Below are 27,465 nucleotides of genomic sequence, written 5' to 3'. Positions count from 1 at the left end.
CAGCTTCTGCTGGTCTCTGTCCCCATTTGTGGCCTCTGTGAGCCATGCCTATTCCCAGCACGTGAGCTTCTGCTTGGAATCCGAGGCCAGGGAGGAACTGGGAGTCATAGCAGTTTGGATCAACCTGACAAACACGTGCTGGGCCAGGGCAGGGAAGACAGGTGTTAATGCGGGGTGCGAGGGCATGCAGGTGGGCCGAGACATAGTGGCCTGTGTGGAGAGAAGAAGGGAGCTCAGTGGGTGGGCCATGATGTGTGTGGAAACTGCGGAATATTTTAAGCAGGGACTGTCCCTCTCTGGCTGCAACTTCCAAACGCTCACCCTGGTGAAGGAATTGTGGGGCCTGTAGCAGATGGGTGACCCAAACTCCCCAGCTGTGTGCCGGGAGACAGGGGGTCTGGGCATGGTGCAAGGCGGTAGTCCTGGGAGCTGAGTCACATGAGGAGACCCATGGCTTCCGGGTGAGCTGTGGTGGTTGAAGGGTAGTGAGAGTTGCTTTCCTGGAGCAGTGGAGGCCCCCAAAGCTTCAGTTCCCTTCTACTCCCCCAGAAAAGAGGTGAGGAGTTTCCACCTTCTTTGGGGAAGCCCTCAAACTCGACTCTTCTTTCCCACTGTGTTACCTCCAGTGCTACAACCAGGTTGGAGGCAACCCAAGGATGAAACAGGATGGTCTCTAAACCATCCTGGTGCTGTTCCAGCCCCTCGTCTTTGGGACATTCAGTTCAAGGGTTCCAGAGCACATGAGATCATGTCACAGTGTCTTCCGTGTGTGGCACAGAGACACATGCCTATCCTTGCCCCAGGTCTTGTTAGGAGACAGACCTGTGTGGACACGTTCAGGGGGCTTTGTGTGACCTGAGGCAGCCGCTTATCTTAGGTCCATCTCTGTTGGCAAGTCTGTAAAATGGGTAGAACAATTTGGCAGGTGGTCTGCTATATTGGGGAGAACGTGAGATGGAGATGCTGAAACTGGGCCCGGTTTGCCCAATCTCCATCAGCCTCATCCTCTCCCCAGAGCGCTAGTCAAGGGGAAACGACCCTGCTGGCCTGGGAGGGGGCTTACTGCCTGGTAGCTGGCCTGGCAGAAGAGGCAGGTAGAGAGTGGGGACAGCAGATGTCCCTGGCTCCAGCCAGGCCAGAGGGCAAGGCCATCTACGTTGTAGCTGCCACTTCTGGGCAGCCCAGTGCCCTGTCTCATGTGGCAGTGGCATCAAGTATATGAGGACATGGAGTACTTTCAGAGACCAGAGCTGCCTCCAGAGTTGTCCTCGGGCCACCCCTGAGTCTGCACCCTCCAGGACTCCAGCGCTCACACCTTGCTTTTACTCCCTATTTCCCAGATGACCCCTCAGGTCTGACCTCCCTAGGGTCTGTGCTGGTCAGCCCACAGTCTGGCTCCAGCTGGGCAGTGTAGGAGAAACCAGGAGGCGGGTGACTTATTTAATCATCAACCTGGAAAAAGAGACAGTTATTCCTGCTGGCCCTGATGAGCAGATGAGAAAGCTAGGGGTCTGGAAGGATCTGGAAGATGAATGACAGGGAGCCTTTGAGGAAAGTGTGTTTTCTAGGATATGACTTGAATTTGGACCTGAATGGGGGTGGGGTGGGAGGTTTGTTCTAAGGAGAGTTGTTGCCTTAACCTCCTGTTCTCTATACTTCCTGAGCAAAAGCATCTTTATATCAGTCCCCCCAACCTCTGGTCCTCACTGTCAGCTGGTGCAGCTGTGCCCAGGAGCCAAGGTCAAGAGCTAGGATGCCAGAAGGTTCCCAGGCAACCAGAGCTGCCATGCAGACACCTTTGGGAAAGGGACAGAGCCCTCCAAAGTCAGGTGTGAATCTGCCTACTCTTCCTCCAGGAAGAGGGGGCAGGGCTGACTTTTCAGGGTTTGGGAGGGCCCCATCAAAATGCTGGTCCAGAAGCCCCCGAGCTGAACTGGCGGGCACCAGCTGAGAACAAAGTGAGTGAGTGCACAGCCTTGGCTGGACAAGGAGAGACTGCTAGACTGACCCCTCCAGGTCTAGCCTTGGGGCCTTTCACAGCCATGCACTGGTGGCTTGTGTGAGTGAGCAGGGCTGAGAGCTGTGCCACGGGGAGATGCTTTCTGTGGAGACCCATGACTGTTGGTGGCCTGGCCGTGGCCCAGTGCCAACGGCTGAAAGGAGCCAGCCTCTGACTGGGCACCAGGCCAGCTTGGGGGCCAGGTGCATCAGGGACCGGGGTCGGGGTTGAGACAGAAGCCTTGGGCAGCCTGGGTTTGCATCCAGTTCCGGCATTTCCCAGCTGTGTCTTCTGAGTTTCAGTTTCCTTTCTGTAAAATGGGAATAAGGAGCCAACTGACCTTGGCGTCACAGCGAAGGTGGGAGCACAGTGACCTCTGCTGTCCACCATGGTTATAGTTGCTGTCTGGCTCTTAGAGTGGGCTGCTTGGAGAGGAGCCCCGTGGAGGACTGAGCACACAGGCCTGGTGCAAGGACCTGGGGAGGAATCACAGAGCATACTCCCTAATCACTGTGTCCCCCAAGGCCAGGCAGGGGTTTTGCTGAGAGAAGCAGAAGCCAGGGCCATGCTGCCGTCACTAGCCTGAAGTCCCATTTTATGGTCGGCTTGGAAAATGTGTGTTCCTAAAATCTCAGCCGCAGGCCGTGGCCCCAGCAGGCTGCTCAGGAAGGCACGGCTGCTGCCGGCTCCCAGAGTTATTCACAGCTGACACAAAAATTGCAGCGCTGATGAGCAGCCTGTCAACGCCGCCTGGTGTCCCCTAGCAACCGTGCCAGCGGCTTGGGCTGCATGGAGCTCCATGCCTTTGGCTCTGGTCTGGTTACCAGGAGTTTGCTTAAGAACATGACTTGGCTTGGGAAAGAGGGGAGAATTCTCAGACACACTCCCCCCTCCCTGAGGAAAGACCTGTGGGATCTCCCCAAGGCCACACTTCTGATACTCTCCAACACTGGCCACCTACCCACTTCCTTGTCAGATCAGTCATACCCCATCTCCTCTGTCCTCAGTACCCGGACTTGTTCTCATTGGCCTCCCACCAAAGCCTGCCTTGTGCCCCAGAACTGTAGCCCCTCAACCCCTCTATCGCCCATCTCTAGCACATTACCACTCATGTCCTCACTCCACTGAAACCTGGTCACCCCCTCACCCTGCTGCCCCATCAATAAATGCAACCTCAAATCCCCCTGTTTGCCCATAGCCTCCTGTCTCCCTGCTCCATTCCGCAGCCCCCCCGCTTGGCTGTCCCCCGTTTTCTTTAGCCCCACCCCATTTGGCTTGCTGCCCATGCCCTTGCCACTGTGTGAAGGCCACATACCTGGCAGAGGCCCACCTGTTAGCAATCCCATTGTGCTGAGCAGCAAGTAAGCCTCACCGAGGTTCCTGTCAGCCAGCTTTGTTCTGTGATGTTCTGGGTTCCCCAGCCCAAACACTCCTCGTCTGCACCCCTATTTCATCTTACTCTGGGCTCCCCCTTCTCAGCCCTCAACCTTAACTTCCTGTGCCTCAGACAAGAGGCAGCCCTCCAACGTCTGGCCCGTGGAGCCCTCTGTCGGTTCTCTCCCCTTTCTCCTTATCCCCCCTTCCCCCAGTGCGCACCCTGTAGCACAGGAGTCGTCCTTTTCTTTAGGCTCACTCAATCGCCAGGATGTGAGTCCGTTTCACCTTCTCGCATCTCTGAAAACACATCTTCCCTCCCCATTGTCCCTCTAGTCCTGGGACCCGCTACTACCCCCATCCCTATCTTCCCTTTCCTGTCCTCCCTCACTGTTCTTAATTCCTTGCTTCCCACTCTGGCCAGGCTCCTGTCACCACCATATTCCAGAACTATCCACCAAGGCCACCAATAGCATCCATCTTCCTACCTCTCGTGGCCACTACACCATCCTCATCCTCCAGCATTCTCAGCCATGGTAGCCACTGTCAGACATACCTTTGGTCTTAAATTATGTTTCTTTTGGCCCCAGGGATCATCAGTTCACCACACCCAGGGGGACTTCTCAGTGCTCTGCTCCATGGCTCTGCTCCCCCTCAGGAGGCTGGTCCAGCCCACACCTCCCTTCTGGGCTCCAGCATCTCATGTCCAGCACACCCAGGTCCAAGCTTGCTCCCCCCACAACCTCCCTAGTCTCCACAGATGCCTCAGCACTGGTCTAGTCTAGCTCAGTACAACTGGCCAGAAGCCTTCCCTGCCCCTCCCCTCTCCTCACCCATATTCAGGTTCACTCTGTAAAATTTGCTGATACTGCAACAATTTCATCAAAATAGAAAGGCTGTTTTTATAACAAATCCCTAGTTTGGGGGGACTTTGCTACTTGGTTGATATTTCTTTTTCATTCTGATTTTTTTTTTTAAGATTTTATTTATTTATTTGACAGAGACTACAAGTAGGCAGAGAGGCAGGTGTGGTGGGGGGGAAGTAGGCTCCCAGCTGAGCAGAGAGCCCGATGTAGTGCTCGATCCCAGGACCCTGAGATCATGACCTGAGCCGAAGGCAGAGGCTTTAACCCACTGAGCTTCCCCCCACCCCCGGGCGCCTCTCTGACTTTTGTAAAATAATTTATTTATTTACGGGGGAGGGAGAATAGCTGGGGATGAGGAGAGGGAAAGGGAGAAGCAGGCTCCCTGCTGATCAAGGAGCTCCATGTGGGGCTCCATCCCAGGACCCTGAGATGATAACCTGATCTCATGTCAGACACAACCCAACTGAGCCACCTAAATGCCCCTCACTCCCATTTTCTTCTAAGAGAACTTTCTATGTTTATAAAAAAAAAAAAAAAAAAAACAATAATGACAGTGTAAGGAATTTGATAGGTCGGATGAGCTTCTGCGGTATCAATATTTGGTCCCCAAAAGCCGTCACAGAAGATGAATGCTCCATTTGGTAAAATTACGTATGGAACCAACAAATGGCTTTTTTTTTTTTTGAACCAACAGTCTTGAGAGAAATTAGAGAATTAGTTGATGATTCCAGGGTGAGGGGGCAGCAGGGAGTCCCATCCCGACCAGTGTGTAGGCATTGTTGAGATTTTCACAGGAAGAAGCATTCCTGTCTTCTACAGCGAGAGCCTCCAGGTATCACTGATTGTGTAGTGTACCTTATGAGGAGAAAAACTCAGCATTTACCTACAATATGTTATACTTTTTCATGTCTCGTTCATGTCTACCACCGTATATTAAGAAGCAGACATAATCAGAATTTCTCACAGGATCAAAAAGACTCTGGTAGGGGTGCTTGGCTGGCTCCATCCGTAGAGTGTGTGACTCTTGATCTCAGTGTTGGGAGTTGCAGTTCACGCTGGGTATGGAGGTCACTTAAAAATAAAATCTTACAAACACACACACACACACACTCACACCAGTAGATATTTTAATGTCTTTTTCCTATACGGTGATGAACTAACTCAGTAGCGTGTGCAGCTCACTTTGGAGGTGCTTGGCTGAGGGTAGTAATTTTCAGATTAGGTAGTGCTGTATAAAATATGTATTTGAGGACCCAATCCCCAGAGACTTTGCTATTCTCCCAAGCCTGGGAATCTGTGTGGGTTTTTGTTTGTTTGTTTGTTTGTATAAGTAAGCTGCACACTCAGTGTGGAACCCAACACAGGGCTTGAACTTACAACCCCAAGACCAACACCTGAGCTAAGATCAAGTCAGATACTTTTTTTTTTTTTAAGATTTTATTTATTTATTTGACAGAGAGAGATCACAAGTAGGCAGAGAGGCAGGCAGAGAGAGAGGAGGAAGCAGGTTCCCTGCTGAGCAGAGAGCCTGATGCGGGACTCGATCCCAGGACACTGAGATCATGACCTGAGCCGAAGGCAGCGGCTCAACCCACTGAGCCACCCAGGCGCCCTCAAGTCAGATACTTAAATGACTAAGGCCATCCAGGCTCCCCACTAGGAATCCGTGGGGGATTTTTTTGTTTTTGCTTTTAATATTTTATTTATTCACTTGACAGAAAAAGAGAGAAAGCACGAGCAGGGGAAGCTGCAGGCAGAGGCAGAGGGAGAAGCAGACTCCTGGCGTAGCTGGGATTCTGATGTGGGACTCAATCTCAGGACCCTGGGATCACAGCCCGAGCTGAAGGCAGACACTTAACCAACTGAGCCACGTAGGTGCCTTGGGAGTCCGTGTTTTTAACCAGCTACCCAAGGGATCTTGATGCTGGTAATTCATTTGGGTTTGCCTTAAGAAACCCTTTTGTAAAAGATAAAAGACCAATAAAAGTCTGTATTTTATTTATTTATTTTTTTAAGATTTTATTTATTTATTTGACAGAGAGAAAGATCACAAGTAGGCAGAGAAGCAGGCAGAGAGAGAGTGGGGTAGCAGGCTCCCTGCTAAGCAGAGAGCCCGATGCAGGGCTCGATCCCAGGACCCTGAGATGATGACCTGAGCTGAAGGCAGAGGCTTAACCCACTGAGCCACCCAGACACCCCAAAGTCTGTATTTTAATAGGAAGTTCTTAAGTGTTGGTTTCTTTGAGAGGGGCATCTGCAATTCTGAGTCTCAGGTCATCTTTCGAAGTTAGTGTTAAAGTTTAAGAATGAGGGGCGCCTGGGTGGTTCAGCGGGTTAGGCCGCTGCCTTCGGCTCAGGTCATGATCTCAGGGTCCTGGGATCGAGCCCCGCATCGGGCTCTCTGCTCAACGGGGAGCCTGCTTCCTCCTCTCTCTCTGCCTGCCTCTCTGCCTACTTGTGATCTCTCTCTGTCAAATAAATAAATAAAATCTTAAAAAAAAAAAAAAGTTTTGAGAATGACATATTTGGTAAATTTCTTTAAAGCCATACCTTAACTGATCTGTGTTTTAGGTTGAACATGTTGACTGGTTTGTTTTCAGGCCTCCAGAGTATCCATGAATTTGTCTACCTCTCTTCATCCCCAATGTCCCCATGCACACTAGGCTATGCGACTGCCGGGAGGGAAACGGACTAGGATACAGGGAGAAAAATGTTGGGTTGCTTGGATGCATTGGACAAGGAAGGTCTTTCGGAGGTGACATTTGAGCCAGGACCTGAAGGACAAGGTCCAGCCTTGGAAAGAGCCTCAAATATATACAAAGGCCCCAAGGCAGAAAGGGGTTGGACACAGAAAGGACAAGACTGGAGGGCTATGGGATATGGGCTGTGAGGTGCCTGGGGGCAGTCAGATTGGGCAAGGCTTTGGACTTGGCTCTGATTTTTTTTTTTTTTTTTTTTTTCTTAAGTGTCATAGGAAGCTGTGTTCATTTTCTAGGCCTTCTATAACAGAGCATTACAAACTCAAAGCCTTTACAGAAATGTGTTTTCTTAACAGTTCTAGAGACTCCCAAGTCCAGGATCAGGGCATTGTCAAGGTTGATTCTGTCTAGAGGCTCTGAGGGAGGATCTGTTCCAGGCCTCTCTCTCCCGGCTTTTGATTCCCAGCAATGCTTAGCACTTTTTGACTTGTAGACCCCTGATTCCATCTCTCCCTGTGTTGTCACATGGCATGCTTTCTATACTTCTTCACATGGTCTTCACGTGGCCTCTTATAGGAATACCAGTCACTAGATTTAGGGTTCATTCATATCTGGTATGACCTCATCTTTGCTGATCATATCTGAGATTCCATCTGGACGTAAAATTTGGCAAGGGGCACTGTTCATCCTGGTAGGAAAACCAGTGGGGGTATTAAGGGGAGGGGGATTTTACATTTCAAGAAGACGGTCTGAGGTAGCTGAAGGGTCAGGATGCCTGCCTGTCCCAGTGGAGTTGATATGATGACCAGAAGTGGAGGGAACTGATAGGAATGAGGTTCTCTAGGGACTAATGGGGCGTGCTGATGGACTGGCTCTGGGGGCACGTGAGGAGGAGCTAGGTCCTGAAGGGTGACTCCAGGGTCTCAGCACTTATATCCCACCCCCCCATCCCCAGCAAAGTCCCTCCTCAGATCCCCTCGACCTGGCTCAGTCAGGTAAAGTCTGGCACGCTAGCCACAAGGTCTTGCCCTGCCTCTCCCCTGCCTGGCCTTGTGTGCCCTTGTGCATGATCATCTCTCACTTGGCCTGACTTCCCCTATGTGCACGAAGCCTTCTCACCACCCCAGGTCTGGATCAGGGTTGCCTTGTCCTGTCAATACTTGCTTTACATCTCTCTGCCCTGCTAGGCAGGAAGCCCTCAGAAGGAAGGGATCTCCCCAATGGCACTCTGCACCACTGAGCCCAGGGCCCAACGCCACCTGAGTTCCCAGAGCCACAGCTGGTGTTCAGGGATATGTGGCTATGAGGCGGTCCTGAGGAAGTCCAGGATTTGAGAGGAAGCAAGGGCTCGTAAGCAGGGCCAGGTGGCTGCCCCTTAGGGAGGTATGGGCCATGGATGGCCTGTGTCCAGGGTCTAAGCTGGGTGCACTTAGCAGTGTGGAGTGCTCTTTGGAGTTTCTGCAGAGCCTGGCATTTCTGGGATCTCTCCTACTGCTAGGTTCAGGAAGGAAGGGGAGGATGCCCATGTCTACAGAGGGATGTGATCACAGCTGTCCCCCAGGCCAGGAGAAATGCAAGGACTCTCGAACCCACAGGTCACCCCCAGGCAGCTTAAGGACATGAAGCCTGAACTCGGCTTTGAAGGCAGAACCCAGCCACACAGACAGAGAGACCATCCTGGTGGGACCCAGAATTCCAGCTCACAGCTGCTGGCCAGCTGTCCCTGCTTTGAGGCTCCACTCGGAGCTGAACACGATGCTGGAACAAGGAAATGTCTTGATGGAGGGGGCCTGGTTTTGGCCCCAGAAGTGTGCCATTCTGAGAGCAGCAATGAGGGGATGGCATGCTGGAGAAGGGTGCCAGGTGGACAGGGAACAACATGGCCCAGGCTTCAGGTGCTTTCAGAACAGCTGCAGAAGTGGGTCTCTGTCCCATGAACTAAGCAAACTGGTCTCCCAGGCACTCAACACTCTTCCTAGCTGACCGAAGGGAGTCAGAGAGGCCCCTACCCTCCCTCCTGAGGACATAGCCATGTGGACTAGGGGCCTTGGCCAGAGCAGGCGTGAGCTTGGCTTGGGTCCTAGTGCAGCAAGTGGACATGGCTTGGCCACAGCAGAACCCTGCTGGGTCAGAAGCTGTTGTGCTGGAGGTGTCACTGCTCTGTGTCCTAAGACAGGAGTTGGGTTTGCCACGGGGCTTATGGCTGAGGAATGTCTTAGAAAAAGAGGCCTTGAACAGGAGGCAGAGGGATGGACCTGGTGACCTTGCCAGGTCCCAGTGAGCCTTGGGGCACTGTAAATAGGAGAGGGCAGCCATACTGGAAAGGCCTTGAGGGGCAGCTTGGCAGACTGGGCCAGGAAATGGTGGCCAGGAGGAGGTGGGGGAGTCCCCAGCCTGAGCTCACCAGATGCTCTCCCTGCGTCCCTTCCTGACTCTGGCTCAGTGGGGGCCGCAGGATCAAGGCTCTGCTCCACCTGTGTTTTGGACCAGAGAACTGTGGCTCGGGGCCGAGGACACACTCGGGGCTTGGGAACTGATTCCCAGATGTCCTGGGCAGAGTGGGCAGCGGTGGCCCCCCACAGTGGGGAGGTCAGGGGTGACCACCCGTGAGTAAAATAACAAACCTCTCTCTTGTCTCCTCAGGTTAGAAATCTGTGCTACATGGTGACGAGGCGCGAGAGGACGAAGCACGCCATCTGCAAACTCCAGGAGCAGATATTCCACCTGCAGATGAAACTGATTGAACAGGACCTGTGTCGAGGTGGGTGCCTTCCCTGCCATCTGCCAGCCCCTGCTCAGTGTGCACACTATCAGGGGGCCATGGCCCAGGGAGGGTATGTGTTCAGGGCCTGTACATGTACAGGGGGCATGTACAAGGAGCCCGGGGCTGCTGGCCCATGCATGGACTGTCCATAACCAACTAGTAGACCAAGATGGGACTGCTTAGGGCCCTCTTCTGTGTTGACTGACAAGGAGCCAGAGCTGGGAATGAGGCTTCGGGCCAGGGAGCTTTCTGGTCCACTGGGAACACCTAAGTACTTCCAGGGCCATCATGGTTCTGGAGTGGACGGCATGTCAACAGTGGCTCTAGGCTGGTGTTGGGGCAGGAAGGGCGGAAGCTAGTGAGCTTCTCTGAACCCATGTGCCTCCGTGTGGATCCTGAATCAGGCAGCTGCTCCAGAGATGGAAGAGAACCTGTGTGTTCTTACCCTCTGACCTCATCTGATAGAATTTAGACACTGTACCAGCAGGGTTTTTTCTTTATTTTCTTCAACTGTTGCTGTGACATGCACTCAAAAGATCTGGAAATCAAGGCCAAAAAAGCTTCAACATTGCTGCAGTCTGTTAGTTGTGTGGATACTGCCAGACACAGGGCCCTTCCCAGAGTGTGTGCATCTTAAGGAGGGCAGTGCTTCACTCAAAAAAGGGCTCTTTAATGTTGGAAGACATGTAGCCAGATGGAGAGAGATTTTGAGCCAGGAGCTGCCGCTGCTGGGCCACCCTCAGAGCAAGCCCCTGGTACCACCCCGTCCTCGCCCCAGCCAAGCTGCCTGCTGTGCCCTTTGGGATCATGACCCACTCTGGCTAAGAAACCTTAGCCCTGCCAGATAAAAGTCCTGGTTCAGGCTTGGTCGAGTGCATGCAGAGGTCAGACCTTACTGTGCTTCCCCAGGACTGGCAGCTTCCTGGCAGCCAGAGCTTTCCAGGCTCCCTCTTAATCTGTTGATTTTTTGCAGCAAGCATGAACTGAGTGTAGACAGTATGCCAGGCTCTGTGCTGGGCACCGTGGGGCACACTGCCATGGACTGAATGGATAGAGTCCCTGTCCTTGTGGAGCCTCTCATCTGGAAAGGTAAAGGAGAGTGGTGCCCGAGGGGCTGCAGCTGGCTCCAATGCAGAGACAGTATCAGGGATGGCTTCACAGCAGTGGTTATTCTGGAAACACATCAGGCTTCCTGGGAAGCATTTGGCTGCAGATGGAGAGCCCCACCATCAGGGTGACAGAAAGTGGCAGGGCATGTAGTAGCTTCAGGTACAGGATTCCAGAATTCCAGAAACCTGGGCAAGAGCCAGGGTCCTGTCCCCGTGTTGAGTCTGGGCACTTTTACAGCTCCTAGACCTGAGTGGCAGCAGCAGGCAGCCCTTTGTTCAGAGCAGGCCATTTGGAGGGGAGACAGGTTTGCCCCTACCTGACTGATAGCCTTGGGGTTTTGACATCCGGCCCCTGGGACAGGACATGGCTACCACCAGCAGATTGTTGAGGCGCCTATCTGGCCAAACGGCTGGAGAAGGCTTCCCACAGTAGTGACGTTTATGCCGTGAGCTAAACCAGGTGGAGGGCAGGACGGTTTGGAATCCGAGAAGCCAAAGCCTGTCTTTTTAGAGAAACTGGAAGGAGGCTGGCCTAGCAGCCACTGGGACAATAAAAGGATGATGTCTCAAATGAGGTTTGGGGGTTGATGGGGTCAGAAATTCAAAGTCTTGTGGTCTCAAAGATTTCAGACTTTCCGAGGGAAGTAAGGGAAGCTTCGAAGTCTCCAAATTACGTAGGCACAGGTCCCACCTTAGAGATGAGACTTTTGAGGCCCAGCTTGAGGTTGCGCCGGCAGTTAGCAACAGAGCTGGGCAGACTGCATATCCCTCAACCTCCTTGTGAAGCTTTATCTGGAAACCGCGCCAGCCTTTAGCTAAAAATCTAGGAGATTTTTGGCAACTGGGCCTCTCCCTACAGATGTCCTCCCCTGTTCCAGTATTCTCAGGGGCTCCCTAGACCTGTGTGGTCAGGTATCAAAAGGATATAAGGGCCAGGTGTGCACCCCTAGTCTGCCATCTATTGAGTGACCTCAAGAGCAGATCAGGAGACCAGGGAGGAGACTTGCTCAAGGGCCTGACTAGAACCCATGTCTCAACACTTCAGTGTTCCTCCACCCCATCCTGCCTGGCTCCTCGGCCTGGTCTTGAAGGCCCTGTCCTGGCCATTCAGCTTGGCCCTCCTGCCTGTCCTGACTGCTCAACTTCTTCCCCCACCGACCAGGACTCCCTCCACATCTATAGGCCTGTAGATCAGCTTGCTTTCCAGGTCCTCCAGGGTGTCCTCCACCCTCTTCGTGGTCCTGTGCCCTCCCCAAGCTGCTCAAGGGCAGCAGTAGGCAGTGACCCCTCCCTTTCCCACCAGCTGTCCCTGACTCACTGGAGCCCCACTTAACCCAGGCGCCCATGACTCTGATCCCAGGGCCCATTAGCAGGGCAAGGTGACCTGGAAGGTGAGGCTCAGGTGAGTGAGGACTCCTAGGACGGTTTTGACTGAGCTGCTCCGGGTAACCACTTCCCTCCTGCTCTTTCTTTCCCTGGCACAGAGGGGTCTGGGAGGAGAGCAAAGGGCAAGAAGAGCGACTCGAAAAGGAAAGGCCGCGAGGGCCCAAAGGGCAGCCCCGAGAAGAAAGAGAAAGTGAAAGCGGGGCCTGACTCAGTCCTGGGGCAGCTGGGTGAGTGAGTGGCCACACTGGCCTGGCAGACATGGCCAGGCTCACACCATCACTCCATTTGTAGCCTCCAACCTAAGGTCAGCAGGATCTCCCAGCACCTCTATTGCACCTAGTAGGAAGGCCAAAGGGCTAACCAGGCCCTTCCATACTCAGGGGCTCACACCTTTTAGCCTAAGGGAAACCAGGTAGGGTCTCAGAGTCCTGCCTGGCATCCCAAGAAATTCCCCTTTTGTAGACCTGGAGACTAGGCCGGGGACTCAGGAGCTCGCACGCACATTCCCCTAGCCAGTCTTGGAAGCCAGATTTTTCTGGAGGCCCTCAAGGGATCCGGTAGGCCATGTAGGCCCTTCCAGAATGTAGCCCTATGCTGGGAGATGAGGGTCTGCCGGAATTCTCCATCCTGGTCCCACTCTGCTGGAATTTCTCCAATGAGCCCTCCCTCCAGCACCAGGGAGCCTTCCTGGAGCCACCCAGAGAGACCCAAAGGAGATGCCACAGGTACTGGCCCAGCCCATCGTCATTCACAGAGTCCTTACTGCAGCCGCATTAAGCAGAACAGCTCTTGAATGTCCCCCGGCTCTGGGCTCTGTCTCCCGGGGTGTCATATGCTTCCCCGGAACACTTTTTAGGGATGGCTGTGGCATCTTCCAGACCTCACCTCCAGCAGGGAGGCCTCAGGTCATCTTGTCTTTCCATCAGTCTCAAGAAGGGGACCACTTGGGTATCAAAAGGAAAGCCCAGGATCACCTGCTGCCCCAGACCCCCAAGAGGGAATTTCTACCCAGAAGCCCTTGGCTACCCTATTCATGCCTGACACACTGATCCAGCTTCTCTGCTTTGGAAGGAGCTCTTATGAAAACCCAGCGCCCCCTGGTGGCATGAGGGTGTTTCCCTTCATTCCTCCATCTCCTGCTTCCCTGGGGTTGGGGGTGGTGGGCAGAGCTGGCTTCACGGGTGTGTATTTGTACGTTCTCAAAGGGCTCTTGCTTGGTTTAATGTTCTGCTCTTGTTGCCTTGAAATATCTTAATAATTTTTGAACAGGGAACCCGCATTTTCCCTTTGCATTCTGCACCACAAATCATGAAGCCATTTCTGGGAGTAGGTTGATCTGGGGGAGAGGGGTATATGTTGTGGCCTCTCCTCTTACATGGTGTTGGTGGGAGGGATCAGCAAATCCAGACAGCTCAGTGTGGTCTGGCACAGAGTGAGGGAGGGAGGCAGGTGGCCTGCTGGGGAGGGTCTGAGAGGGCTTCCTGAGAGAGGGTATGACCCACACCTGCGAGCATCTCACTTGCCTCCTCTCTCCACTCGGCCAGGCCTGTCCACCTCTTTCCCCATCGATGGCACCTTCTTCAACAGCTGGCTGGCTCAGTCAGTACAGATCACGGCAGAAAACATGGCCATGAGCGAGTGGTCACTGAACCATGGGCACCATGAAGACCCCGCTCCCGGGCTGCTGTCAGAGGAGCTGCTGCAAGACGAGGAGACACTGCTGAGCTTCATGCGGGACCCATCACTGCGCCCCGGGGACCCTGCCAGGAAAGCCCGGGGCCGCACCCGCCTGCCTGCCAAGAAGAAGCCACCACAGGATGGGCCTGGCTCACGGACCATTCCAGACAAATCCCCCAAGAAGCCCTGGGGCCAGGATGCGGGCTCCGGCAAGGGGGGGCAAGGGCCAGTGGCCCGGAAAGCAACGCGGCGAACGCCTTCCCACCTGCCATCTAGCCCTGCAGCTGGGGACTGTCCCATCCCAGCAGCCCCCGAGAGCCCCCCTCTGGGCCCCGAGACCCCGGACGAGGCCGTCCCAGTGGCTGCTGACTCGAATGTCCAAGTGCCTGGCCCTCCAGTGAGCCCCAAGCCCTTGGGCCGGCTCCGGCTGCCCCGCGAAAACAAGGGAACCCGGAGATCGCCAGGTGCCAGGCCTGATGCTGGGACAGGACCGCCCTCTGCTGTGGCCGAGAGGCCCAAGGTCAGCTTACACTTTGACACTGAGACTGATGGCTACTTCTCTGATGGGGAGATGAGTGACTCAGATGTGGAAGCTGAGGACAGTGGGGTGCAGCAGGCTCCCCGGGAAGCAGGGGCTGAAGAGGTGGTCCGCATGGGGGTACTGGCCTCCTAAGTCACCCCTACCCCATCCCGGGCCCTGCCCTGGTCCTCCCATGAGGCCTCAGCCCAGTCACAACTGCCATTTCCTATCTCTGCTGAGTGTCTCAGACCCTTGAGACTGCCACTCTGTTGTGGTTTTATTTTTAATATAGAGAGAGTTTTGAATTCCACACTGTTGTCTTTCCTCTGTGCTGGCCTAGGACAGTAGGATTCCTTCCACGGCTCTGGCCGCAAGGACCATCGCAGATCCTGGGCACTGTCCTTGTCTTGGCAGCGCCCCGCCCCGGCCCGCACGGCCTTGGCGGGCTCCTGGCTAGATGTAGGCAAGGTGAGGAAGAGCCCAGGACTCCAGCCCGCTGCCACTGGGTGACACAGACCGTCGTTTGGGCATTATTTCATGGCAGATGGGCCAGCCCAGGGCCTGCCCCGCCTTTTCCCCAAATCCTACTGGGGTCCATTTGGGGGGTCCTGCTGCACTCCACTGATCCCCGAGGAAGTCTAATAAGTGATACCCAGCCAGAGTCTACTCACTGTCACAAGCACAACGAGCTTATACAAGAAAGCACTGAGGGGGGCGCAGAGGGCCCGCTGGTTCCAGAGGAACCGCAGCTGTTCCTGATCAACCCACATCATCTGAGGCCTGCCTGCCCACCCCACGACCCTCTACTCCCTTGCTGCTCCACCCCTGCCAGTGCCCAGCCCGGCGGCTCGGAGAAAGGGTTCCTGGAACTCTTCCTGAGCTGTGCCATTTACTCAGGGGACTCCCAAACAGCCAGCCGCCAGTGCCGGTGGAGGGCTGCAAGGGAGGGCCAGTGCCCAGACAGGGGCGTGGGGCTCAGACTCCCCCACTTAGAGAATTGCTCTGGGGCTCCAACTTCCTTCCTTCCTTCGGGGCCAGTCTCGGCCCAAGTCTGGTCACTCCCAGACGACTGACCTGACCAGACCAGACCGTTTGCCTTTTCAAATTTTCCAGTCCTGCTAAGAGACGAGCTTCTTCCTCAGTTTCCTTTTGGAAACTCCTCCTTCCAACAAGCAGTGGGATCCCGGGGCCTGGGATAGGGATCAAGTCTTGCTGAATGTTCCTGGTACCTCTATCCCTATGAGCCGTGACCCCCTCTCCTGGCTATGCCTTCCCTCCCCACCACCGACCCGCCTGCCACCTTTTCCGTTTCACCCTCTAGGTCCCAGGTAGTTGCTCTGAAGAGTTTCAGTGGAGAGGCCCCAGGGTGATAGCTCAGGGAACAAACAAACAAGGAATTCAGTGAAAACATGGCTTTTTTTCTTTCATGAATTACTCCTGGGTCACTTCCGCCACTGGTGAAGCTAGAACTTCTCCAACAAGAACCTTGCAAAAGTCCAGTGAATCAGTCGAATCATTCTATGGATGCCAAAGAATATTTTGACCATAACACAGCACAGCCTGGACCTGACAACTTGTCACTTGGACTTTTTTTTTTTTTCTTTTAATGGAGTTCTTTAGCAACAAAGCATAGAGATGTGTTCATTGCACACACCCAAGGAGACAAGCCCGAGCTCTTGGAAAAGGATACTGTTCTGCTGCTGCTCAACTGTTCAAATTGGGAAGCGGGACTCAGCATAGGATTTCAGGTCCGGGGCTGGGTCCACCATGAGCTTTCCCAAACTCAGACTCACAGAGGGGGTGAAGAATCCTGACCGCAAAACCAGCATGGCAAAAGTCTTTACCATGTGGTTCCCCTGACACAGATACACAACCTGCAAATCAGCGGGATGGGGAGCAGCTTGGCCACCCACCCCTGACTCCGGAACTTTCAAGGTACGACAGTGGCATTGTCATCGACACTCAGTTTCATGGGAATTTTAACAAAATAGGAAGCGAAGATAGGACTCCGTTCAGAAGATCAGGCAAATTGGTCCAGGTGGAATGGACTCAGGACGGGCTTCCAGGATTCTGGGCGTTGGGGTGGCACAAGGTACCATGTAGAGTTGAGTCGGCCTGCCTCTTTGGCAGTCATGGCCAGTGCAGTGTCCGCACCGGCGCCCCAATCCCCGTTCTCTGTTTACTGCCTTTGAACAGTCCTCCTTCCCCGTGCTCTGGGTCACAATCTTGTCTGTACTGGATTGCCCGGTCTGACCTCGCAGGAAGCCAGGGGACGAGCTTAAAGAACAACCAAATGCTGCCAGGGTTGGGGGTGGGGTGTCAGGAATGGCTCAGGCCCAGGAGACTCAGCACTTCCCCCCCCCCCATCACCCGTTCATGTGTTCCAAGGCAGAGTCTGGGCTCCTTGGGGACAGGAGAGAACTGGGCAGAGAATGCAGCATGTCTGGCCAGGGTCTGGTCTGGGTAGGCCAGGCAGGGGGCAGCCAGCTCTCTTTGGGGGGCCTCTGCCCAGGTTGGCCTCTTGATGTTCTTCTGTGTTGGCTTTTGACTTTGGACTGGACTCTCCCTGGGGCCATGTCCTGCACAGGGATCTGTTCGGCCAGCTGGTGAGGGAAGTAGGGGGCCTTCACTCCCAGGCCAGGCCCTAGAGTTATTCTTGCCGGGCAGCTGTCCACCTTTAGGGCACCCAGCAAGACAACGCAGAGGTCAAGGATGCTGGTCCCCACCACTGTCATTTCCTCCATTAGCCATAGCCTCTTCACTTACTCTCTGGTCTACTGCTCACCATGTGGACAGCTTTGCCACCCCTGGTGTTGAGCTTGGAAACAGGGAAGAAAGCAGGAAGCCTTTTGCAGGCCATAGGCCGAGGCAGAGCCCATGCTTGACCATATATGTCCCCACTCACTGGCCCTCTTCTGGGAGGGAGAAGCTGCTCTGTTACTCATTCTGTCATTCCCCATTTTCCCAGTCCGGGCTACACAGCTCCACCTTCCCCCTTTTCACAGTGAGAAAAGGATAAGTTGCAAGGAAAGTATTTTTATGGATCATAAATGTATTTTAAAGTGACTAAGGAGAAAAAAGGTAGAAGGCTTTATTTTATTAAATGAGCTCTCTGACTTTGTGACAGTGTGTGGCATTTGTAATATGAAGGTCTCGATTTCCTTCGAGAAGCCCCTGAGGTTTCCACACGTGGGTGCCAGGCTATAGGTGTGTGCGTCTGTACCAGGGCACATCTCCTATGTCCTTGTGCATGCGTGTTTGTGTGTCATGTATGGGCACGTTGTGGGACTGACTGGGGCAATTTCTAGAGAATCACCTGTGTGCTACTAACAGACGTTGGCAGCAGCTGGACTTGGCATTTCCTTGCTCATGGCCAGATGTGGCCAGCCTCTGCCCATGCCCGGAGCTCTGCAGAATGATCCAGATGCCTGTCACAAGGCCCTTGGGGAGGCCACTTCCCACACCCCTGGCCCAGCTGGCCACATTGGCCAAAGAGCCAGGGATGGAGTCTGGGACTTTTGGTTGTTCTTTAAGGCACTTCCTGCCACCTTGTCCCTCAGACACACAAAACACTCTGTGCTCCGCAAACGACTCGGGGTGGGGGGATGATATGAATGTCACAGGAGGCGACACCTTCTGTCCTTGTTTCAAAGAAAGTGATGTGCCATTTGTTAATATACAAGAGAAATATTGAAAATATATTGAAAAGAGCAATTTTAAATTATTTTTGGCTTATGTTGCAATATTTATTTTCTTGTATTAGAAAAGATTCCTTTGTAGAGAAAAAATGTATTTTTCATTAACGCAAAGACCTATTTCTCCTTTTTGTACATTGTCCACGTTCGCTCCCCTTAATGAGCAATAGAATGTATGGCCGCCTCGCCACGGCCAGTGCCCGCGTGCCCTGCATGATTCCGTGTTGCCGCTGCTGCGTAGCTCCCACTCCCATCCTGTCCTGCTCACTCATAGGGCTTTCTGGACCCGGGCTCCCACCAGGGCCAGTGTCTCAAGGAGCCCTTTGCACTCCTCGTGTGTTGGCAAACGCAGTTAATAAAGCAATGTTTTCTGTGCCGGCTGGTGTGAGGCTTTGTTGCACTGAGGGGGTGGGGGGTGCACACCCCACAGCCAGCAGAGGCTTGGTGACCCAGCAAGTGCTCAGGAGTCCTGTAGTGATGCTCCGACCGAATCTGGGGCTGTGCTCAAGGGCAGTGTTTGCTCCTCACTGTTGGCATCCACCGGGATTCGGGTGAGGGAGGTTCCCAGAGGCACAGCTGTGTTGGGAGGCAAAATTCCACATCACTGGCAGGATGCCTGCACTTGTCCCACCCTGCTGTGGGCCACCTACGAGGGACACTGGGAAGGTTTGCAGAGCACCTCGGGCACCTGTCCCTCCATCAGGGAAGTTTTTGTTTCTCATTCCTGATTGCCTGAGCACCTGCTCGGTGCCGGGCTCTAGAAGGTGTTAGGAGCGTAGCCACAATCCCTGCTCCAGGGCAGCTCACTGTCCAGCAGGTACACAGATGACGAGTGGAGCGTAGCCACAATCCCTGCTCCAGGGCAGCTCACTGTCCAGCAGGTACACAGATGACGAGTGGACAGGGAGTTACAGAGGCCTGGGCCAATTGGGGGATGGGAGGAGTTCAGGACAGGTTTCCCTGAAGAAGGGATAATACCAATCACTCATTCACCAATGAATCTTGACCATATACCTCCATTCTGCCAGCATGCTGGGTTGGATACCAAACATCACCAGGAGCCTGCCATCCTAGAACTTCCAGTAGAGACCTGAAGAATAAACGGTTGCTCGGTCCAGGGCAGCGGGGTAGAAGGAAGGGCCAACAGCATTCCTGAAAAGGCTCGGGCATGTGCAAAGATGCATCAAACTATGCAGAGTCGGAAGGGATCTTAAACCTCCTCTTAGAGCCAGAAGCGGGAAGAGGTAGAATTGAGATTCAAGGAACCTAGCTTCTAGAGCCACCGACTCAAGTTTCCTGCCAGCAAGAATTGCCCCATGTTGTCACTGGTACAATAGGCAGTAGCCCCCAAGGCTACCTCCAGATCCAAGGTCTGTGGCCACAGTACAGAAGACATGGGAAGTGAACCTGGGGTTTCTGATTAGCCAGCCCACCTGTCACAGGGGCCAGCTGCCCTGGACTCGCACCCCAGCACCCCATCCTCTCAGTCCTCCCTCCACTGGCACCATGCCACGCCCACTTGGCCACCTTGGTCCAGAAAAGTGATGCAGGGGCCCTGTTGCCAGACTGCCAGACCCACACCTGAAAGCTGACCCAGCTGCTACACGGGCCAGAGAGGCCAAGACACCTGTGGGTCTAAAGCAGCAGTGTTTGGTAGACATCAAGTGCAAGCACACATGTAATTCTGGTAGCCGCACATTTTTTTTTTAATTTTATTTTATTTATTTATTTGACAGAGAGAGAGATCACAAGCAGGCAGAGAGGCAGGCAGAGAGAGAGAGGGAAGCAGGCTCCCGGCTGAGCAGAGAGCCCGATGCGGGGCTCGATCCCAGGATCCTGGGATCATGACCTGAGCCGAAGGCAGAGGATTAACCCATTGAGCCACCCAGGTGCCCCTAGCCGCACATTTTAAAAAGTGAAAACAAACATGTAAGGTGGAATTATAATAATTTCATTTAACCTATCATCCAAATATAAGCACTTAAACATGTAGATCATATAAAACAATTGCTAATGAGATATTTTACATTCTTCTGCAGGCCAGTGTGTTTTCTGCATTTACAGCACATCTCAGTTTGGTAGCCAAGCCACCTTTTGAGTTCAATGGCCATGTGGCTAGTACCTACTCTTGGGTATCATAGGCCTAGAGGCCATCGGCTGCCTCCTGGATTGCTTTGGATTGACCCAGGTTTGTGGGGAGTGAGGGACAGACAGACAGCCATTGGGAATCCTTGGCCCCCTTCCACAAGGGAAGGCAGAGGAGTAGACCTGGCCCTAGTTCCCAGCCAAGTCCCTCTGGGGTCCCTTTCTGCACCCACTCAAGTCCACATGACTGCTTCACGGCAGGGGTCTCACAACTGGCTTGGGCTCCTAGGCCTTTGCCCCTGCAGCTGCCTCTGTTATCTCTGTCCCTGAGAACAGGACAGGACGAGTGTGGACTGAGCTGCTCCCAGCTCCCTCATGGAGGGCCAGTTCTTTCCCAGTATCTTCCAGGAGGGGTGTGGCATTCATCCACCCTTCTATCTTGCTTGCACCGATTCCACACTCGCTGAACACCTGCTACTGGGCCCTGAGGATGTTAGGATGACCATATGCCTGTAGGAAGAGACCGGGCCAGTGTGGGAGACACACTGTGATCCAGTGCAGTGTCCACTACTCACTAAGACCATCCTGTGAGCTGGGTGGGAGGGGTTCTCTGAGAACCTCCCCTGTTCTCACCAAATTTCTGCAAGGGTAGGGTATGGGGCGCCATCTGCTGCCCGTCGGGCCCAAGCACAGATGCCTCCAGCAAGAAGTCTCAAGGACCCCAGAAACAGGCCCAACCATGCAGTCCGTAGTCTCAGGAGTCCAGACCTCCCCAAGACACCCATGCCCCCATCCATGGCCCTTCATGAGCCAGCACGGAGAAGGATCTTCTTTATCAGCCTTCAGGATAAGGGACCAGAGGGCTCCTGAGAAGCTAAGGCATTGGTTTAGGCCTATGGGGTTCCCACACTGGGTAGGGTGGGTGGACCGGGGATTTCCAGTCCCTGCTATCTCATAACTCCTAAAGCAATGGAGGCAATCAATGGCGGGTTGGAGAGGGAGTGCTCCACACTCCCAGAGATGGCGTTAGTCCCTCTCACTGCACCCCTATGAGTCTGCCTCAGCCACCTATTCTTCATTCCCCTGATGAGAAACACAGGCAGGACATGGGGTTTCATGATCACCATTTGGGGGGTTGCCTGATAAAAGAAGAAATCCTGAAATATGGATTTTAGGGCAGCTTTCTGGGCTTCAGGCAGACTCACTGCCTAGAGTCAAAGAGAGCGTGAGGCAAGGATGGGGGCTCAGTCAAGCAGGTGACTTAGGGGCAAGCTTAGTGAACCAGGATTGGGCTTGACACCCTGTGCTCCAAGCCAGGCCTGGAGTTCAGAAACATCCACATCATCTATCCTTGGGGAACCTGGGTCAGGAGGCAAAGGTCCTGGTCCTGGCTTGTGAGGGAGATACTCAGTGGGTTTGGAGGTTAGGTTGCCAGATATAGCAAATAACAGTACTGGAGCCACAGTGCAATTAGAATTTCAAATAAATACTGAATAATTCTTCAGTACAACTATGTACCAAATATTGCATCCTGGATTTTCCCTGGCAATCGTAGCAGGAGCCTCATGTTCTCCACTATATCATGGCCCGGGCAGAGGGGTGATTTTCCATGGTGTGTAAGACTGGAGCAGATCCCAGACTGTCTCCACAACTCCAGAATGCTCACCCCTGAAGTTCAAGAGCAATGGAAAGGGGGCTGCAGCCAGTAGCCAGGACACACAGAACCCAAGACGGGCCTGCCCCCATTTCATCTCACATCCCAGCCTAAGGCTGAATGGAACTCCATCCTTGAAGGAACCCTTCTCCCTAGAGCTGTTTGAGGCCCACTGGCCATTTATTACTGACGCAGGTGAGTGTCTAAAACGCTTCTGTTGGCTGCAGTACTAATAGCCAAGAGGTGGAAGCAAACCACATGTCCGTCAGTGGATGAATGGATAAGGAAATGGTGTCAGATCCATGCAATGGAGTGTTACCTGGTCTTGAAATGAAAGCAAATTCTGACATATGAACACTGAACACATGTTGCTAAGTAAGTGAAATTAGCAATCACAAAAAAGACACATCCTACACCATCGGTCTTATATGAGGTATCTCAGTAGTTAGGCTGGTAGAAACAGGAAGTAGGGTGGCGGGTGCCAGGGTCTAGGAGCAGAGGAGGTGGGAGCTGTTCAACAGGTGCGTGAGCTAGGATGGAAAGAGGAGTTAACTTGGATCAGAGGGCTTCAAGCTCTCAACAGAAAGGAGGAGGGGGAAGGGACGACAGCAGATTAAGAATGTGTCTGTTTGGGGCGCCTGGGTGGCTCAGGTCATGATCTCAGTGTCCTAGGATCGAGCCCCGCATCGGGCTCTCTGCTCAGCGGGGAGCCTGCTTCCCCTTCTCTCTCTGCCTAGTTCTCTGCCTACTTGTGATCTCTCTCTGTCAAATAAATAAATAAAATCTTAAAAAAAAAAAAAAAAAAAAAAAAAGAATGTGTCTGTTTTGTAGAACAAGCAGCTCCCACCAAGGAGATTGGGGCCAGGTGTTCCCCTGGATAACCAGCGGCATGAGCCAGTTTGAGCCGGACTCTTGCTGAGGCCTTCAAGAGAAGCCCCCTAAATTGCCCTGAAGTTACCTTTAACTCATTATAATTCTAAGATCTCTTGGGCGGGAGTTGGGGGGGGGGGGTTCAGCCATTTTTGAACACACCATGTATGCACAGCGCCTTGACATGCTAAGCTGAGCACGCGCAATTTATCCGAAGTGCTTAAGTAACAAAATACGGGTGAGTTCCTTAATGGGTTGGGCTCCATGCTCCTGTTCTGAAGCATACTGAATAAACGTCCCTGTATTAACCCTAAGAGGAGGCAGTGCTTCGAGAGCTATCTCCCTGTCTCCTTACTTGCGACAAGTAATAAAAATTCTTTGCTCCCAACACTTTCTTGGGTGGTGGTCAATTTGATGCACCCCAAGCGGCAAACCCCTTGAGTTCAGTTGCTGGTATAGAGGCAGGATAGGGGATTCTGGGGATCTGGTGCTCAGCAGTGTGCATATGGTTGACTGCACTGTACTTTACACTTAGAAGTGGTATGTGGGAGTGCCTGGATGGCTCATTCAGTTGAGCCGCTGCCTTTGACTGACGTCACGATCCCAGAGTCTTGGGATCCAGCCCCACGTTGTTAGGCTCCCTGCTCGGGAGCCTGCTTCTCCTTCTCTCCCTCTTTCCTCACACTCCCTAATACATAGATACATACATACATAAAAGAACTTGCTACGTGTATTTTATGCTATGTGTTTTTTCATTCACCCCAGTTTAAAAAAAAAATACTATGGGTCAGGGGTGAAATCCCTGCTACATTCAATAAGGCACATTCAATAAGGTTGTTTTTTTACAGCAACAACAAACAAAATGTTAAGCAAAAAGAAGCCATTCTAAAAAACTTTCAAAAAAAAAAAAAAAGAAGTTGATATTGGGGCCTTTCCTGGGGCACCCGACTCCTGTAGGTCCCCCAACTCAAAGCTTAAACTCAAGGCTTCTTGCTGCAGAAATGGAATCTGGGGAATTTGGGTGTAATGGAGAATTGAGGACTGGTATTTTGGTCCTTCTGGGCCTCAATTCCTTCATTTGTTAAATGAGGATGACAGGGGCGCCTGGGTGGCTCAGAGGGTTGAGCCTCTGCCTTTGGCTCAGGTCAGGATCTCAGGGTCCTGGGATCGAGTCCCACATCGGGCTCTCTGCTCAGCAGGGAGCCTGCTTCCTCCTCTCTCTCTCTGCCTGCCTCTCTGCCTGCTTGTGATCTCTGTCTGTCAAATAAATAAATAAAATCTTAAAAAAAAAAAAAAAAGAGAGAGAGAGGATGACAGTTCCTGCTGGACCCCCATGCAGGGTAGGTGAGAGGTTTTAAGGGGATACAGACATGCGGTAGGCAAAATGAGGACTCCGCAAAGGTGGAAGAGGAGGGGAAGAGGAGGTTTGGGCAGAGAACAGCTCTGGGCTGGCAGACTAACCAGAGGTGAGGAGGCCAGAGGGATTTGTTTACTAACTCACTTCCTGGAATCTGAGCTGGCAGAGCCTGGTTGTTTACAAGTTCTCAAGGGCCTCCCTACCCCCATCCAGGACAACTGTGGTCTGGGGTGAGGGCCTGTCTGCTCCCTGGGTGGGGGCTGAAATAGGGGCTGGTTGTACACCTCTGAGGGGTGTCAGGGAGCAGCTCACTGTGATACCTGTAACAGTCAGCTGCCTGGGCCTAAGAAACCCCCAGCCTACCAGCTGAGTTCTCGGGTGGCAGTCCTGTACACAGTCCTGTACACTTGAAACCTTGTAACCCAAGAGCTAGAATGTAGCTGAATAGAACATCCCTCCTATCCCCCCACCCCTTTTTGCAAAGAAGGAATGTTCCATTGCTAAGAACTGAATGTTGTGAGCAACATGAAACTCACAAGGGGGGGGGGGTGGTTTACAAGAGAAGCCAAGACAGAAAGTGACTCAGCAAAATAAACCTTCACCTGTCCATGTTCCAAAACTCCCATTTGGGGGCCTGGTTCTGGTCACAGGTGCTTAGTTTCATAGCCTGGCTTCCCACATGCTAGCCATAACATTCATGCCCATTAGCTTACAGAAGGAAGCTTGGGAAGGAGGTCAGGTGGGCCTAATCGCTGCCTCATCCACTGTTAAGACTCCATAATGGGTTAATGTCAAAGGAAGAACGATGTGCCCTGAAGAGGCACCAGAAATCAGAAGGGATGCTCAAATCTCAGAGAAACCCCACCTCCACCCCCCAAAACAGGAGCACTTCCTTCTAGTCAAGAAAGGGTATGGGAGGGGCGCCTGGGTGGCTCAGTGGATTAAGTCTCTGCCTTCCGCTCAGTTCATGGTCTCAGGATCCTGGGATCGAGCCCCACATAGGGCTCTCTGCTCAGCAGGAGCCTGTTTCCCCTTCTCTCTCTCTGCCTGCTTCTCTGCCTACTTGTGATTTCTGTCTGTCAAATAAATAAATAAAATCTTAAAAAAAAAAAAAAAAGAAAGGGTATGGGACTGGCACCAGTTTGCACCATTAATCCTGGTTCCTGCTTGGCCCTCATCTTTGGAGCTGCATCTGGGTGAGAGGACTCGAGTTTGGGGGGTAGGGGAAAGTGAAAGCTCATCTTGTTGCAGGGTTCTTGTCTCACAGAGTTGAAGAATGAATCTCACGGACAAAAAGGTGAAGTGAGGTGAAAATTTATTAAGTGAAGGCAAGAACAGAAAGGAAAGGGAAAAAACCTCTGTAGAGTGAGAGGGGTCAGGAATGGGTTGCCATTTAAGGGCTTTTACCCGCTGCATTATAAATAACTGACCAGGGAATTCGGTAAATACATCATCTGTAACATTTAGGACAAACAAGGTGGATCTGTTATGGTCCCTTCTATCTGAGTAATCTCTTGTCTGTAACACTTCTCCACATCTGGGATTTCTGTGAGCCTGATTACTAGCCCTCCCACATGTCCCTTACTCAGTCTTCCAAACCAACTTCTTGAGAACAGTCTCTGAATTTTAATGACAGAGAGACTGCCATTTTAAAGGCAATCCAGTGCTAAGTCATCTGTGCTTAAAAAAAAAAAAAAAAAAAAAAAAAAAATCTTCTTTAAATTCAACTATAATTGTCTCCTTGAAGCTTGTTCCTATTCACAGGTCCTCCTGAGTCCTGAAGCCAGAGATCATGTACAGTCCAGTGTTCACTGGACAGCCCTTAGGCTATTTGATGAGTTAAGATAAGCCCATCTGACTCTTCAAGTTGGGTACTTTCTTAGGGGATTAGAATGCAGATAGGTATGCCCCTCCCCTTACTCCTACAATTACACTTGCATCATTTGATTGGTGGAACCAGCAGATCCCCACACTTTTCAGGTAAAGCCAGTCCCACGTCACAGGCTTGCAGAGAGAGGGGTCAGATGGAACTGATGCTGTCTCAGTTCCCCGCTCTCCCAGCAGTATCCTCAGGGAGCACCCACCTGTTACTGACCCCAGGGCTTGGCCAGCCCTTTTATAGATTGACAATCCCTGCTGTTTCAACAGCTTCATGCTTGACTTTTAGTTTTACCTCAAATCAGCATATTCCCCACTGTCAGCACCATACATTCTGGTGTACATGCTCAATAGTCAATGTGGCATTTTAAGAAGGACATGTCTAGGGGCGCCTGGGTGGCTCAGTGGTTTGGGCTGCTGCCTTCGGCTCGGGTCATGATCTCAGGGTCCTGGGATCGAGCCCCGCATCGGGATCCCTGCTCCGCAGGAAGCCTGCTTCCCTCTCTCTCTCTCTCTCTGCCTGCCTCTCTGCCTACTTGTGATCTCTGTCTGTCAAATAAATAAATAAAATCTTTAAAAAAAAAAAAAAAAAAGACATGTCTATCCAGAGGGTCCCAACTTCAAATAGCATGTCTGGATCCTGATCTGATGGTCCCAAGAGCAGAATATCCTGGTGGATCACTACCTCCTACTGTGGATTGCTAAACATGGTCATACCTCATACAAGGCTGATTTTGGAACCAGTGTCAGAAATAATGTACATAGGGGTGCCTGGGTGTTCCCTCACTCGCTCTCTCTCTCTGTTAAATAAATAAATAAATAATCTTTTAAAAAAATGTACATATCATTACAGGTAAGAAACAGGATGGGAAAAACCTGGGGTTCTTCTCCTGCTTCCTCCTCAGGTCAGGCTTCATGCTCTTCAGTCTTTCCCTCCACTCTTGTCTTTTTCCTAGAACATTCTTCCCATAGTCCTCTTCAGGCACTGAGCTCTATCAGTCCCCAAATTACAACATGGCTTTTATTGTGATGCCTTTGTCTTTTGTGGGTTACCTAATTGGCACATCCTCTCTCACCTCTCCACCTAACCAATTTGTACTCCTTTTGGTGCGTGCTTTCTAAAAGCCTCTTTGGTAATGTTTGGGTACCTTTTCCTTTTGCCTCCCATGGTTTCCTGGGCAGATCTTTACCCATTTTTCAGTATGTGATGCCAGTTGCCAGCAGGTGTTCAGGAAATGCCTACAGACTAAAGGAGAAGCAGACCGAAAGTGAGGCCACGCACCCAGAACTGAATCTAACGGCAGCACAATACTTGCCAAGTGCCTGGTGATAAATAATGGTTCTCCATATGTAAAGTTTTGTGTGTGAGAGAGGGGGGAAAAAAAGCGAGAACCCTAGTGGGGTTCCTCCCTATTTTGCCCAGCCCAGCACTGACATATGGGGTGGTAGGCAAAGGCTGTCCAATCATCTCATAGAACAGTCGGAGCACTGCTTCTCGGAGGAGGAAGGCAGAATGAAGCCCCGGAGAGTCC

General features: G+C 52.5%; 1 protein-coding gene across 18 annotated transcripts in view; it reads left to right on the top strand.

Moving 5' to 3' along the window:
* Positions 1-18,465, top strand: part of JADE2 (jade family PHD finger 2) — a 53,363-nt gene extending 34,898 nt beyond the window's left edge. For 10 of the 18 annotated variants that reach the window (XM_082725645.1, XM_082725658.1, XM_082725656.1 and 7 more), the window contains 3 exons: positions 9,582-9,699; positions 12,296-12,424; positions 13,742-18,465. In XM_082725645.1, the coding sequence (XP_082581771.1) occupies positions 9,582-9,699; positions 12,296-12,424; positions 13,742-14,547 (1,053 nt within the window). In that variant the 3' untranslated portion in view covers positions 14,548-18,465. The remainder of the gene's footprint in view (positions 1-9,581; positions 9,700-12,295; positions 12,425-13,741) is intronic. The other 8 variants (XM_082725649.1, XM_082725647.1, XM_082725648.1 and 5 more) reach the window with 3 other exon arrangements.
* The last annotated feature ends 9,000 nt before the right edge of the window (positions 18,466-27,465 follow it).

The sequence above is a fragment of the Mustela nivalis genome (assembly GCF_964662115.1).
Source record: "Mustela nivalis genome assembly, chromosome: 3".
Classification (NCBI taxonomy): Eukaryota; Metazoa; Chordata; class Mammalia; order Carnivora; family Mustelidae; genus Mustela; species Mustela nivalis.
Note: the sequence above shows the minus strand (reverse complement) of the source record. Positions and strands in the feature narration are given on the sequence as shown.